The 14,988-nt window shown below is 39.7% G+C and overlaps 1 protein-coding gene across 14 annotated transcripts in view; it reads left to right on the forward strand.

Moving 5' to 3' along the window:
• KMT2C (lysine methyltransferase 2C) overlaps nucleotides 1-14,988 on the forward strand; it is a 274,626-nt gene that overhangs the window by 105,060 nt on the left and 154,578 nt on the right. For all 14 annotated transcript variants that reach the window (XM_080665925.1, XM_080665931.1, XM_080665933.1 and 11 more), the window contains 2 exons: nucleotides 6,570-6,711; nucleotides 11,048-11,248. In XM_080665925.1, the coding sequence (XP_080522051.1) occupies nucleotides 6,570-6,711; nucleotides 11,048-11,248 (343 nt within the window). The remainder of the gene's footprint in view (nucleotides 1-6,569; nucleotides 6,712-11,047; nucleotides 11,249-14,988) is intronic.

The following is a 14,988-nucleotide window of genomic DNA, read 5'->3' on the forward strand; positions in this document are numbered from 1 at the left end:
GCCCAGTGCACAAATTCATGCACTGGTAGGGTCCCTTGGCCTGGCCAGAGATCGGGGCTGGCCAGGGGGAGGGACGGCGGGAGATTGGCCAGCTGTGGGAAGTTGGCTATGGGAGTGCACTGACCACCAGGGGACAGCTCCTGCATTGAGCGCCTGCCCCCTTGTGTTCAATGTGTGTCATAGCAACTGGTTGACCGGTCGTAACGGTTGCTTAGGCTTTTATATATATAGGTAAGATCAAAATAGTAAAAAAGCCAAATTTGTAATTTTGTAATGAGATTTTTAATTACCCATAATTATAAAATCTAATTTAAGAATTACTGTAATTTAGAAGTAGAGATGAAGGTAAATGATATTTTAAGATATTTGCAAACACTGAATGTGATAAGAAATTACCTGCTTCCTGTTGGTGTTGAGACACAGGTATGGCTGGCTATATCAGCTCTGCTTGTGTGCACATTCATAATGAAATGGCTGTTTAGAACTCCGTATCTCAAAGGTTACTAAAAATAAAGATGTAACTTCTCTCTCCAAGATCTAGAACACTTGATTAAATGCATTTTAGAAATTCATTAAAGGATATGGTGCTTTGAGAGCATATACTGTGTGCTAATGAGGGAGGCCATAATTGGGCGCTGGCCTATTTTTGACATCTTGTAGTCTATCATGCTGTCATGTTGGTAAGTGTGCTGAATATATTAATAGGGCACATGCAGCCTTTTCAAATAAATTATTTAACCTTTGAGGGAAATAATTTAATCACTGTCCCAAATCAAAATGTTTTATTTCTGTGAACTTGGCTGTGAGGTGTTTTCTCTATAATCTTACTCAGTAGTGCTTAAAAAAAATAGAGAAACTCTTTATTTTCAGATTTCATCTTATATTCAACAAATGTTCCTCAGTAACACAGCCTTAGTAGAAAGTGAACATTTCTCTTAGCCGTAAAGCTCCTGCACTCCATCCAGGTGCTGTGCCAGGTGCCTTAGTACCTTGTTATCTTGTGTGACGGTGGAAAGAGTGCTCTCTGGCTTTGACTCCCAGCTTTGCTTGCTGTTAGCCAGTGATCTTGAGCTTCTTGTTCTTCTTTCAGACTTTAGTTTCCTTATCGTTTAAATTAGGATATTATGTTAGATATTATTATTATTTAAAAGGGAAGGGTGAAGTGAGAGAACTCTTAGTTGGGCTTCTCATTCCTTTCTCAGCTGCACTCCTCATCTCTTCCCTTACCTCTCATCCCACCTCGTACTTCCACCTCGACAATTACTGCATCTTGGCATTACCATTTGCTGTCTCCTGACTAGACTCCTTACAGATAAGGATCCCGATTCTGTTTCTGTACTGGCTACCATTTGAATAAAATGTATGTCAATAGTTATTTTGTTTGGTGAAAAATCGTTCTAAAGCAGTAATTTATTAACTTCCTAGCACGAGGCCAGGAGGTGCTGAATAAGTTTTCATTCCTATTACTTTTCACAACACAGTTTCATAACGTGGGATCTGATGTCATGTGTTAGATGTCTGGGGGGTATTATCCAACTAGATGGGAAAGTTAATACGTAGTTAGAATAGCGTGTGTGAATGTGGATAATCGAAATAGCAACCACATAACCACACTTACTGTATACTTCAGGCAGGGGCCTAGGTCTTTGCATGTATTGTCTTTTCTGATCCTAAAGACAGTTTTATACTAGATGGTATTAATTAGCTACCTTTTATTTTATTTTTTAAAATATATTTTTATTGATTTTAGAGAGGAAGGATAGGGAGGGAGAGAGAGAGAAACATCAGTGATGAGAGAGACTCATTGATCAGCTGCCTCCTGCACACCCCCACTGGGGATTGAGCTTGCAACCAGGGCATGTGCCCTGACTGGGAATCGAACCACGACCTCCTTGTTCATAGGTCGATGTTCAACCACTGAGACACACCGGATGGGTAGTTAGCTACCTTTTAAATGATGAGCACACTGAACTTGAGATGCGGTTAAGTAACTTGCCAATGTCACATTGCTAGCAAATGACTCAGCTAGGATGCAAATTCTGGACCATTCAATTTCAAGGCTTTGGTTTTAAATACCCCAACAAATAGCCTTTGCTATTCATTTAAATTTTTTTTTTGTCATAGAACCAACTATTTAGGATTAAGTAACAGTTTTCAGAGGTGGAATGGCAACTTTAGATCTGGTTTACCATCGTATCCCATTTACATTTGTTTCCCCAAAGAATTGCCAAGCACAAAGCAGTGCCTTTGAGTGATGGGCACTGGCTGTCAACTTCTCTTAGGAACCCCCTATCTGATGGGTTCTTTACTGTCGTTAACCCCACACATGTACCACCTAGTGGTTCCAGATTTAGCACTGGTAGGGGCTGAGGATAAATCACCCCCTTCCAGCACCCCCAGGGTGGAGTTCTTTGCTTTAGGCACCAGCCCAGGATGGTGTTCAAGAGTACTTTTTCAGTAATAAACTGATAACTGGCAACCAGCATCAGAACTGTTTGCTCAGTTGCCACTGGTTGATAGTCCTTTTATCTAGAGCACTGTGTTCCACATCTTGCTGACACACTCTGACATCTTCTGAAGACTTGGGCCAGGAGAAGAGAGGGACACAAACACGTATGTATTGCCCTGCTTTGACGTTGATGGACAGTAAGACCCAACTTATCCCATTAGATGAAGAGCGACAGTTAAAAAAGATAGGTTCTTTATGGGTGCCCTTTTTCTTTTTCTATTTTGTGCCTGGAACAGCTCTCTAAGAAGCAGGTGTAAGAGTCTTCCTTATTTCTTAAAGACAAAGGACCAAAACAACAAAATCCAAACCAAAAGTAAAACCAAACCCACTGTCCCTGCTGTTTCTGTGGTATATACGGGTTGGGCCATGGGCAGAGGGGAAGAGAGAGAACAGGATGGACCCCTGGAGCCTGTCTTATGTTGTTCTCTCTGTAATTCAGGCTTATTCCTTCCTGCTCCCATTTCTAAGGGGAAAAAAGCCTGTAGTTAAGAGTCTGTTTTTCTTCCCTGTGAAATGTAGTGAACCTAAATTCAGAAGGTTGTGTACTTGAAAACTGCCAACCTACCATTAACATTCATGTTTAACCTTGCCCGCTTCCTTCTAGGTCTGATTTGAGAGAGAGAGAGAGACAGATACACTGTCCTCCTATTTGCTTCTCTTTGGTTGCAAGCAAAACAAACAAACAAAACCCTAAGAATGTTAAAAGTTTTGTTATGTACTTTCTTTTTGAGGGGAAGAAAAATTCTGACTAGAGGCTGTGAGTGGCTGTGAGTAGGCAGGCCATCCCCTGTGGAAGGACTAGGTTAGGGGTGGAGGCTAAACGGAGCTGTTCTAGAACAGTGTTCCCAGGGGATGGTAATGGCCTGTGACCCTGGTCCCTTGGGGTCAGTCCTACATGCTGAGACAGTCTTCTTCCTCATTTACATTTCTCATCTCTTCTCTGAACTCTGACTCTTTCTTCTTATCTAGTAATAGAAAAGGTGCCAGAAAAGCGTATCCCATGCATGCTCTGGGCATCTCTGGGTAGAAGTGAAATGCTCCCATACAGGGATTTTACATGTGGTTATTGTATAAGACTTTGCATGTAATGGACAGAGAGACTTTCTCTAGCAGTTCTGTATTGCTTTGTATCTTTGGTTGTAAAAGCACTGAGGGCGGGAAATACAAATCCTGGCTCTTTCCAGATGCTTTTCCCTAGATCTGCAAGCTCTGTAGATACCCACTTTTCTTTCCACGTCATTGTAGGTCCGAGATCTATCACATATTTTGATATAGCATAAGAGAGTCATTTGATTTCTAAACTCCAGTGTCACTGTTCTCATTGCCTGGTCACCAAACCACCTATTTGAAGTTTTTGTTGTGGCATTTCCCCACTCCTGATACCGGTTTCTGTGTTAGTTAGGACATGGGTTAAACTGCTGTGACAGAGACCCCAGTGGCTTAAACAAAACCACTTTCTCTTGTGTAATATTTCTGAGAGTGAGAGGTCCCTACTGATGGGGCATCTTTGCTCCCTCTGGTTGTCTGTGGTCCCATGTTCCTTCCATCTTGTGTCTCTGTGTCCTCCCTTGGCGCGTTGCTCTCACCTGCGGTGCCACATCTAGGTGGCTGATATGTCCATGTTCCAGTGCATGGTAAAGGGGGGAACGATTAGTCCTTTCAGGGGAGGTAGAAGCTGCATGGTCACTTCTGGTCATTTTCTCATGGTGAGAACTTGTCAGGCTTGGCTGTAAAAAACATTGGGAGACCGGTGTTGCTCAGTTATTGAGCATCGGCCTATGAACCCAGAGGTCTCAGTTTGATTCCTGGTCTTCGGGGCGCATGCCCAGTCTGCGGGCTGGATCCACAGTGGGGGGATGTGCAGGGGATGGCTGATTAGTAATTCTCATCATTGATGTTTCTATCTCTCCCTCTCTGAAATCAATAAAAATATTATTCAAAACAAAACAAACCTTGAGAAATATAGCGTATGAGAATGAAGTATGGGTTTTGTCCTTTGTCCATTTTTCTATTGGTTATGTGACTTACTCATCTGTGGAATACTTTACATACTCTGGATTTGAATACCGTTTAGGGGATACAGATTACATTTATTTTCTTCCAGTCTGTGCATATTTTTCATTTTGTTCATGGGAGGGCTTTGTTGTATATAAATTAAAAATTTTAATGTAGTAAAATTTGGAGATCTTTTTATAACTTTTGATGGAGTGTACTTTATGTTGGTAGTTTTTATTTTAGGAACTCTACATCCATTTTGTGGCTGGGGTAGGCAGGGCAGGCGCCATGATTGATAGACTCCACAAAATGTAACTTAAGACTGACTTTTTCAATTTTAAAAAGAAACATGTTCTTTTAGAATAGGAAAAACAAAATCATCTGTTTGATGCCTCATCTTATTAATTTTATTATTTGAAGGATTTATAATTATTTGTCCTTTTTCTAACCAAACAATTAGTAGTTCTCCAAATTATTCATTTGTCAAAATATTTCCCTAACATTCATTTTTAATCTAGAAGACTCTGATAGTCCCAAAGGTAGGGGACTCAGATTGAAATGCTAACCCAGAAATTAGAGATCAAATGTGGTGTGAGGGTCAGTATTCCAGCCGCTGGGTGTGTCTCGTGTGCAATGGAAATTAGATCTGGAACTCAGGAGAGGAAAGAGGGTCAGAGATGTTGATTTAGGAGTCCAGAGGAGACTGTTGAGACCTGGATAGTAATTGAGTGCCTCACAGAAGAGCACATGTAGAGAGGGCCGTACCCACATTTTGAGGTCTGAGAGAAACCAGCTGCAGGGACAGATGTTAGACCAGTTCCTCTTCATTAGCATCTTCTAACTTATGGGCCAGTAGATCGAGGCTGAGACAGATGACTGTACCTATAGTTAGTAGTTGGTAGAGCTGGTACCTGGGACCACATCTTTTCTTTTTAAAATGTTTTTATTGACTTCAGAGAGAGGAAAGGAGTTGGGGGGGGGGGTGGGGGAAGAGAGAAACATCAATGATAAGAGAGAATTATTGATCAGCTGCCTCCTGCACACACCACACTGGGGACTGAGCCAGCAACCCAGGCATGTACCCTGACAGGGAATCGAACTGTGGCCTTCTGATTCCTAAGTCTATGCTCAACCACTGAGCCACGCTGGCCAGGCCTGGGACCAGGTCTTCATGACAACAGAGCCTACGGTAATCTGTTGTACCCCCTGCTTACAAAGGCAGAAGAGCATCTCGCTGAGGAGGAGGTAGTCGGTGTCTGGTGAATTTTCGATTATTGGTTCTGCTGCCCTGGGTGGTGGAGAGGCCCATTGCTGTGGTACGGAGCATGGGTGCAGTCACTCCAGAGGCCCGTTTCATAAAGTTTGGTGGTGAAGGAGGACAGGCAGAGAGGAGGAGCTTGAGGGACTGTGAGGGTATGTGTGTATGTGTGTAGGGGTGCAGAGAGATCTGAGTGAAATTAGAGGTCTAAGCCAAGACTTCTCTTTGCAGAGCAGAATGATATGAAGGGTGATCATGTTAGAAAACCCTTGCAGCAGTTACGTTGCCTCCTTAGAAAGTACATGCATGTGAGGTGTTTGGGGTGAAGTCTTGAGGATAGTTGAAAAGGCAATAGAGTGAAGGTGTGTTCTTTTCAATTATTTAGCTTTTAGAATGGCTGGTAATTAGAGGGCATAATGATTGTTCCATAATCTCAATTTATGAATTGCGAAGAAAGTTTTTTTTTAATGAGTTACTTGGAAATACATTTGTTCTGTAGATGAACTGCTATAATCCTGAACATCAGGTTTATAACAGTTCCTACTTAGGAGGAAACTTCTTAGAGTGAATTATAATTTGAGGACAACGAAAAAGTATGGCATGTTTTACATTATTTGATTGTCATACTGCAGTAGAGAATAAATATATAAGCAATGCCATTAATCATGTACATAAACTTTTCCTCTGTTAGTGAAGTATTGTCATTGTGTTACCCCTTTTCCTTTATAACACATGCTTTATAGGTAAATTCACCGAAGATTAATGTAAATGCAAAAATGACTCTCTATTCTCTTGTTTACTATGCAGCAGAAATCAAAGAACAGTCTGCAGAAGAGGATGCTGAGGCGGAGGCGGATGGCAGCAAGCGGCTGGCCCCGGCCCTGCAACGCTCTGTGTCTGAAGAGTCTGCGAGCTCCCTGGTCTCAGTTGGTGTAGAAGCCAAAATCAGGTTAGGGGATGAGTGCAGCTGGTTGGAGATGAGCAACAGGAGAGTACAGCTTAGGATATGAATCTGGATGGCATTTTATTATTTAGTAGCTTTACATTTCAGGCTAATGTCTCTCTGTGTAGTTGCGGGGAGGGGTGTCTGTGGGCTCAGGTATAGAACCAAGAGATACTGTAGCGCAGAGGTGGGGAATGTCTCGTCCAAGAGCCATATGAGGCCTGGGAAATCAGTTGGTCTGGCCTTACCAAGGTATTAGAGGTGAGTTAATTAAATGAAGGCAGGGCTTTTTTTCTGCATTCTATTGGATTGATAATTTTTTTTCCTATTCTTTATACATTATATTTTGCTTTTAAGATGGTTTCCCTTAACTTAAGGCTCAGACTTCATAATTCTTTATTGAATTTAATTTTGAAATAATTTGAAACTTACAGATTTGATTGATTTTTTAAGTCTTATATTTTCATATCTCTGCAATCTGTGGCATTTCATTTTCAGTTCTATAACCCCTACCACCAGAAAATAAAGAACAGTTCCAGCCCTAGCAGGTTTGGCTCAGTGGATAGAGTGTTGGTCTGTGGACTGAAGGGTCCCGGGTTCGATTCAGATCAAGGGCACATGCCTGGGTTTTGGGCTCAACCCCAGAGGGGAGCGTGCAAGAAGACGTTTCTATCTTTCTCTTCCCTCTCCCTTCCTCTCTGAAATCAATACAACAACAACAACAAAAACCAAACCAAAACAAAAAAAACACAACAGTTCCATCACACCAAAACTTCTCTGAAGCCCGTTGTTGTCACCCCTGACCCTGGCTTCTGCCCGCAGCAGCCACTCACCTATTCGCTGTCCCTATCATTTTGCCTGTGCAAATACATCATGTGAGTGGAACCATCAAGTATCTATCCTTTTTCTTAGCATGATGCATTCAAGGTTTATCTGTGTGATTGCATATGTTGTAGTTCTCTTTCTATTGCTGAGTAGGGTTCTGTTTTGTGGAGTTGCCTACCACAGTGGTTTTTATGCATTTCTCAGTAAAGAGTATTTGGGCAGTTTCCATTTGTTGCCAGTTATGAATAAAATTGGTGTAAATAGTCTCTTCTAGGTTTTGGTGTGAACATAGGGTTTTTATTTCATTTGGGCAAATGCCTGGGAAAGAGATCATTTTAAAGGAAAACACCGTGTTTCCTCGTGCACTGTACTGTTTTGTGCTCCCACTAGTGATGTGTGAGAATTCCACTGGAGAGTGAGTAGGAAGGATGCTTCTTGTTCCGATTCAACTTGATTCTAAGGTAGGCACAGTGCCCTTAGGTTTCAAGGATGGGTATTCTCAGTTGTCCTGCCATTGCCCCAGCTGTGGGAGACCTGGGTCCAGGATGTAGTCTTGTTCCTTGTCCAGGGTTAAAAGTCTCTCCCTCTAATTCTATTCCTCCATCCACAGTTGGTCATCACCATTGCAGCATGGTGATTTTTGCTGTCCTCCCACCAGCTTAAGGTTTTTGTTTCCCAGGGAAAATGGGAGAGACAATCTGGGTGGGTCTTTGTGACTTCCCAGATTCCCCTCCCCCAGCTAGTACCATGATTGGCACATCCTCGGGACTCTTCCCCATCCATGCACCTGGGCACCTGGGAGGTCCACAGACAGATTCCTCTTGTGTCTGTAGGTCATGGATGTTTTACATTCTGACACTCAGCCTTCATCAGTTTCTTAAATTTTTTTGCTGAATTCTTCTTATCCTGCTTGTAAGACATAAGGGGGCCTCTTCCCTGGATGCAGCAGGTGCTTGTATCTTATCTCTGTATGGAAATGCCTGTCCTTCAGTTGAAGGTGAATTGGTGGCCCTGCAACTCCTGCAATCTGATGGGGCCAACAGAAGTGAATTTGTAGATTGTCTGGCGAGTGTTGGTGGCAAGGAGGGAGCAATGCTCTGCAGCTTTCTAAATCCGAAGTGGAGACCAGGGGTTGCCCTTGTGACCCTCAAAGTTAACAAATTACTCTGAGATGTTCAACTTTCTTTCTACATCTCTTATAACCTTTCCTAATGCTTCAATAATTTGAGTACTTCTCTAAAAATATTTTCATGCGGGCCTATTGTATGTTAAAATTTCTGAGGTCTTATAAGCCTAGGAATGATTTTATTACACCTTCACTTTTGTTGTTGTTGTTTTTGTTAATCCTGACCTATTTTCCCATTGATTTTTAGAGAGAATAGAAGGGGGAGGGCAGTGGGGGAGAAAGAAAGGGGGGAGAGAGAAAGAGAGAGAGGGAGAGAGAGAGAGAACCTGGATATGAGAGGGACACATCGAATTGGTTGCCTCCCAGATGCACCCTGACCAGGGCCAGGGATCGAATCTGCAACCCAGGTATGTGCCCTTGACCAGGAATTGAACCCATGACACTTTGGTGCATGGGCCAGTGCTCTAACCATTTAGCACACTGGCCAAAGCAATACTTTTACATTTGAGTGATGGTTTTAAATAGTTAAGATATTTCCTATCAATACTTTAAAAGTATTGCTTGGCTTTCTAATCAGTGTTGTCAGTGAGGCTGGTGTCAGCCCAACTGTTGCTGCTCATAGCTAATGTTTGCAGGGGAGAGAAGGGTATGCGGAGAGAAATGTCAGCTTAATAGTGCAGAGAGAATTACACACAGGAAGTTATAAAATTAACAAGACACTGGCAAAGGATACTGGTGGTAGTATCTTTTAGGCAAGAAAAAAATTGTTTTTTTCTATTTGACTCTACTCTGAAAGTAGACAACATTTAATTGTGTGTGTGTGTGTGTGTGTATCCAGGGGCAACACATTTATCATTAAATTGAAATAGGTAATATTGGAAAAACATAAATAGGCAACTTTCATAAATAAAAGGAAATTAGTTGAGAGAGACCCAATATGAATTTAACTTACATTAAAAAAAATTATTGAGAGCCCTTTCTAGTTGCTAGATGGGATACTGCCCAATTCATGAATCACTTAATAAAGCCAATTAGATCTTCAAATAAAAAAATTACCTAAAAGCGATTATTTCTATCACCTGTTAATGCAAGACATTATGAAGTTCGTGGGGTAGATACGGCAGAGGTGATGGCGGAAACTTTGATTCCTGGGAAGAAAGATTTGGGTGGAGCTGTTGTAAATGAGGAGTGAAAAGAAATATATCCAAGAGAGACAGTACTTTTCATTCTGTTCTTTCTGAGGTCCCTCATTAAGCATACATTCCGCAAGCATATATTGTTCTTGTCCTTTAACTTTTAAAATAGTTTCTTTAAAAAAATTAATAGATTTTATTGTTTAGGACAATTTCAGGTATACAGAAAAATCAAGTGGATGGTAGAGAGTTCCCAGTGCCAACTTTCTCCTGCCTCTATTTCCCCTATTGTTAGCATTGTTCATTAGTGTGGTACATTTGTTACAACTGATACACCAGCTGTGACACATTATTACTGACTGAAGTGCATAGTTTACACTAGGGTTCATTCTTTGTATTACATAGTTTTCATAATTGCATAATGTCAGGTACCTGTCATTACAGTGTATCCTAGGAAACGGTTTCTCTGCTCTCCCAGTCCTTGCTCCCCTTCTTCAACCTTTCCCATTCCTGTCGAACCCTTTTCACTCCTCCCTTCGTTAACTCTTCAGCCCAGAAACCACTTACATTTATGTTTTCATATCTCTCCCTGTGTCTGTGTGTGTGGTAATATATCGTGCATAAAGAATGTTCTATCTGGTGGTTAAATAAAAACTTGTTGCCACTTATTTTACAGAGCTGGTATGTAATTGTGTGGCCATTAAACCCTATTCTTTTCCCCAGTCTTAACTTTACTTTCTTTATTCTTGTTAATACTTTGAGTTTCTTGAATCAGATTTAAAAGAAAATCCTGTTTTTAAGTACAAACTATAATTTTTTGATTTGGTATGTTATTTTAAAAAAAGCATCCTGTGGAAAAGTAGAATTGCAAATGTATAATTGTTATTAAACTTAATTGCTCTTACACTGTAGACCAGTGGTCGGCAAACTCATTAGTCAACAGAGCCAAATATCAACAGTACAATGATTGAAATTTCTTTTGAGAGCCAAATTTTTTAAACTTAAACTTCTAACGCCACTTCTTCAACATAGACTCGCCCAGGCCGTGGTATTTTGTGGAAGAGCCACACTCAAGGGGCCAAAGAGCCGCATGTCACTCGCAAGCCGCGGTTTGCCCACCGCTGCTGTAGACATACTAGTATTTAAAAATGTCGTACTAAAAACACAATATTTAATTTTAAAGCACAGCTATCTGTAGCTGTCACTTTGAAGAATTAAATTTCTCTTTCTCTGTCTCCCTTACTTTGATTTCTACCAGTGAACAGCTCTGTGCTTTTTGTTACTGTGGTGAAAAAAGTTCCTTAGGACAAGGAGACTTAAGACAATTTAGAGTAACGCCTGGATTTATCTTGCCGTGGAAAAGCCAACCTTCTAGCAAGAAGGACATTGATGACAACAGCAATGGGACCTGTGAGAAAATTCAGAACTCAGCACCACGAAAACAGAGAGGACAGAGAAAGTAAGCAATTTTTTGTTTTTGTTTTGTTAAGCCTCACCTAAGGACATATTTTTTTCATTAATTTTTAGAGAGAGTGGAAGGGAGTGGGAGAGACAGAGAGAAACATGGATGTGAGAGAGAGACATCAATTGGTTGCCTCCTGCACGCGCCCCTACTGGGGTCAGGGGGATCCAGCCTGCAACCCAGGTATGGAATTGAACCTGGGACTCTTCAGTCCAAGGGCCGATGTTCCAACCACTGAGCCAAATTGGCTAGGGCAAAAGTAAGCAATTTTAATTTAAGTGGCTGGAATGCATTATGACTATATAACTTCTCTTTATTGCATTGTTTGTGACTGTATAAATGGTGATACTGAACAGTTTCTCATGTTTTCAACTTTCATAGGGTGCTCTATGACTCAGCATTAACCCAACAAACACTCCTTTTCTCAAAATTTCTTTCTTATTTTTAAAAATTTGCTATCTTAACTGTAGATTAACAAAATCAATGTGATCACAAAAGTTAACTTGTGGAAGAAAACTTTAAAGAACATAATGTAAATGGAAAAGAAGGTAAAAAAATTAATGAAGTCTTTCCTTCCTCTAAATAAGTTTTTATTGGTTTGTAAGAATATAATAAGAGAACAGCAAAATCAAAGTGTTTTTCACTAATGTTCTTTATGTGCCATTTATTGATTTATTTTTATGGTTCAGAGAATGTTGAGTTGTCTTGTAAACTCTTATCACAATGTAGTATGGACTTGCTTTCTTTCTAAGTAGTAATTATATGCTGAGAATGCCCTTTCTGAAGTTAAAGATGTTCTTTTTTTTAAAACGAAACAAAAATATTTGTATATCTATATATTTATATTGAAAACTTTTGTCTAATACTTTTGCTTTCTGAGTTAAAAATCTCTTTATATGTTGTAGAGTTTTAGTTAAAGGCCATTTTATTAATCTTTGGATTTGCCTTTGGTAGTCGAGAGAACAGAATTTTCTGAGGTCCACAAGAAAGTGTAAAATTAATTTAGCTTGGAAGGCTCACCAGTTCTGCCCCTGGAGGGTGATGATGTCATCCTCCAAGTGCTTGTCTGGCCTCTCTCCAGAGTTAAGTTCTAAGGCATTGTTGTGTTGTACCTATTTGATTGGTTCCTTCTTTTGGACGGCTGCCAATGCCTTGAAGACCTGAAGTAGGAAATGAAACAATCACAAGAGAGAATCTTTTAAAAGAATTTAAGGTGGAACAGTTTAAGGAAGTTTAGAAGTACTGTATCTGGAGTCCTGATATTTTAATCATACAAGCTTTCCCATTGTGATAAAATGAGTGGTTTTATCCTAAGGAGGACTGCTGTAATCCTAAGAAGGGCTGCTGTCCTCAGGGTTGACATTAGCATCTTAAAACCTGACAGGTAAATTTGATTGAGCTGCTGGTTAGGACTGGTTAGTAATAGACTGATTATCCATTCCATTGGTTTTTATACCCATCCCCCCATTACAACGTCCATCAATAATACAAATTTATGGATTGGACCAGGTTATATCTTATATCTTCATGTTCTGCTTTGAATAATGGCAATTATATCAACACCTGTTCTGGGGAATACAGTTGGGCTTCAGTAACGTACTTATTTTATAAGCTAATTTTTAGTGAAAATGTTTATGAGCTAAGATGTTTATTATGTAAAAATAGCCTTTTTTGGTTTTAATGAAAGTCTTTATACACACTTAGTGTTTACCAAGTTATTAAGTAATAGTAATAAGCCAGTTAGTGGATCTTAGGAATAAAGCACATTTATAAAATTTGGAAATCATTTAAGAGTAAACAATTAATTTAGGTTGGTAGTGATTTTAAATATTTACAGAATATGTAACTAATGGGCTGTAAATTAGATGAACAGCTAGTTGGTTGTTGTTTTTTTGTGTTTTTCTTTATTTGTAAAGGAGGTTTTTAAATAGTTCTTCCTTCTTGGTTTGCTAAATAGAAGACTATATAATAAAGGGTTTATTTCTTCTTTCCTTTTGTTTAGACTTAAAATTTTGGGGGTATGTTCTTCATCTGGCTTCTCTTGATGCTCTTTCCCAAGGAGGGTTGCTGTCATCTTTAGGGTTGACATTGGCATCTTACTGATTGGGTGCATATGTACAAATTGGTTGCAAACCTGAAGGGGTAATTTGATTAAGCCTTGGGTTAGGAGTTGGTTAGTAATAGACTGGTTAGCCATCCCATTGGTTTTTATACGCATCCTCCCATAAAATACTGGTACGAAGGAAATATGTCAAAAACGGTACATTAGTCATTATAAATGGGCTATTAGTCTTTTCCCCCTCCCAATAAAATAATAATGATTAACAATGAAGACTATATTTGTAGGAATGGAGATTATATTTATAAGAAAGAGTTCTCATTTTCTGTGGACATTTAGAAAAATGAGAATTTAAAGATAGCATAGTATGCTAAACTTTCTAAAAAAAAATAATTAAGTCTAGCCCTAACTGGTTTGGCTCAGTGGATAGAGTGTCGGCCTACGGACTGAAGGGTCCCAGGTTCGATTCCAGTCAAGGGCATGTACCTGGGTTGTGGGCACATCCCCAGTAGGGGGCGTGCAGGAGGCAGCTGATCGATGTCTCTCTCTCTCATCGATGTTTCTAACTCTCTATCCCTCTCTCTTCCTCTCTGTAAAAAATCAGTAAAATATATATTTAAAAAAAAATTAAGTCTATGAATTTCTAATGCTAAACATAAAACATATTGGTCATTTTTACGTGGTTTGATATTTAAATGTACTTATTGAAATATGTTAATACTTTTTTTTCTTTTAGTGATTCTAGGTATAAAAGTTTAGTACCCTGGTCATTGTGCTGATATTCTCTTAATAGGAATCATTATAAATACCCAGCAGACAGAAGTGCAGTGAGTTGTGATCTATATTCAATAGTGCGTAATTCCGTAGCATTTAATCCAGATGGTAGGTCAAATACTGTGCCATCAGCAGACATGAGCGTTTTACTGACAGCTACCTGGGTGCCCATGCTTCATGTTTGAATGCAATAGCAGTCGTTATTTACGTAATTATCTTAATTAATACCTGAAGTCTAAGGGCCTTGGAAGTCTGAAATCTCCCATTTATTGTATACCTTATTCAGTGTTCATTTGTATACTGTGGTTTTTGCTGTTACATCATCTCCTTCTTTGTCCCCAACCCACTGATGGCTATTTTGCTTTTGCCTTTTTACTTCTGACTTGAGAGGTGCAGTCTTGGTAGAGAGAACCTGAAACATCCTGCGGCGGACCAGCTGCCGAGATTTGTCGAGGGGACCATAACAGCTCCAGCTGACACGTTCTGCTCCCACGCCTCCCTCTTCACACTTAGTGCATTCTCATTTCCCCTGAGAAATAACCTTTCTTTACGTAAACAACTGCCAGCTCTGCGGTTGTAGTCCTCACTTACAAAAAAGCAAATTAAATTTCTGATTTGAATGAGTTAAGTTTTATAAGCTTTAAAGAAAGACCAAAGAGAATATTCACTTTATATGATAAAATATGACTCCTGATAAGAATTTTAGAGCTCAAGTTTAAAAAAATAGTTATAGAATGGCAATATAAATGTGAAACTGTGATTTTTACATTTTTTACTGATTTAGAGACCTTTTAGTTGTTGCTTACATGACAAAACATTTTACACTATGTATGAGTAATAATAGATGTATTCTAAAAGTTGTTTTATGATAGCTTATGCCTAATAAATTAAAGATGACCTGGCA

Source organism: Plecotus auritus (assembly GCF_963455305.1).
Source record: "Plecotus auritus genome assembly, chromosome: 4".
NCBI classification, from domain to species: domain Eukaryota; kingdom Metazoa; phylum Chordata; class Mammalia; order Chiroptera; family Vespertilionidae; genus Plecotus; species Plecotus auritus.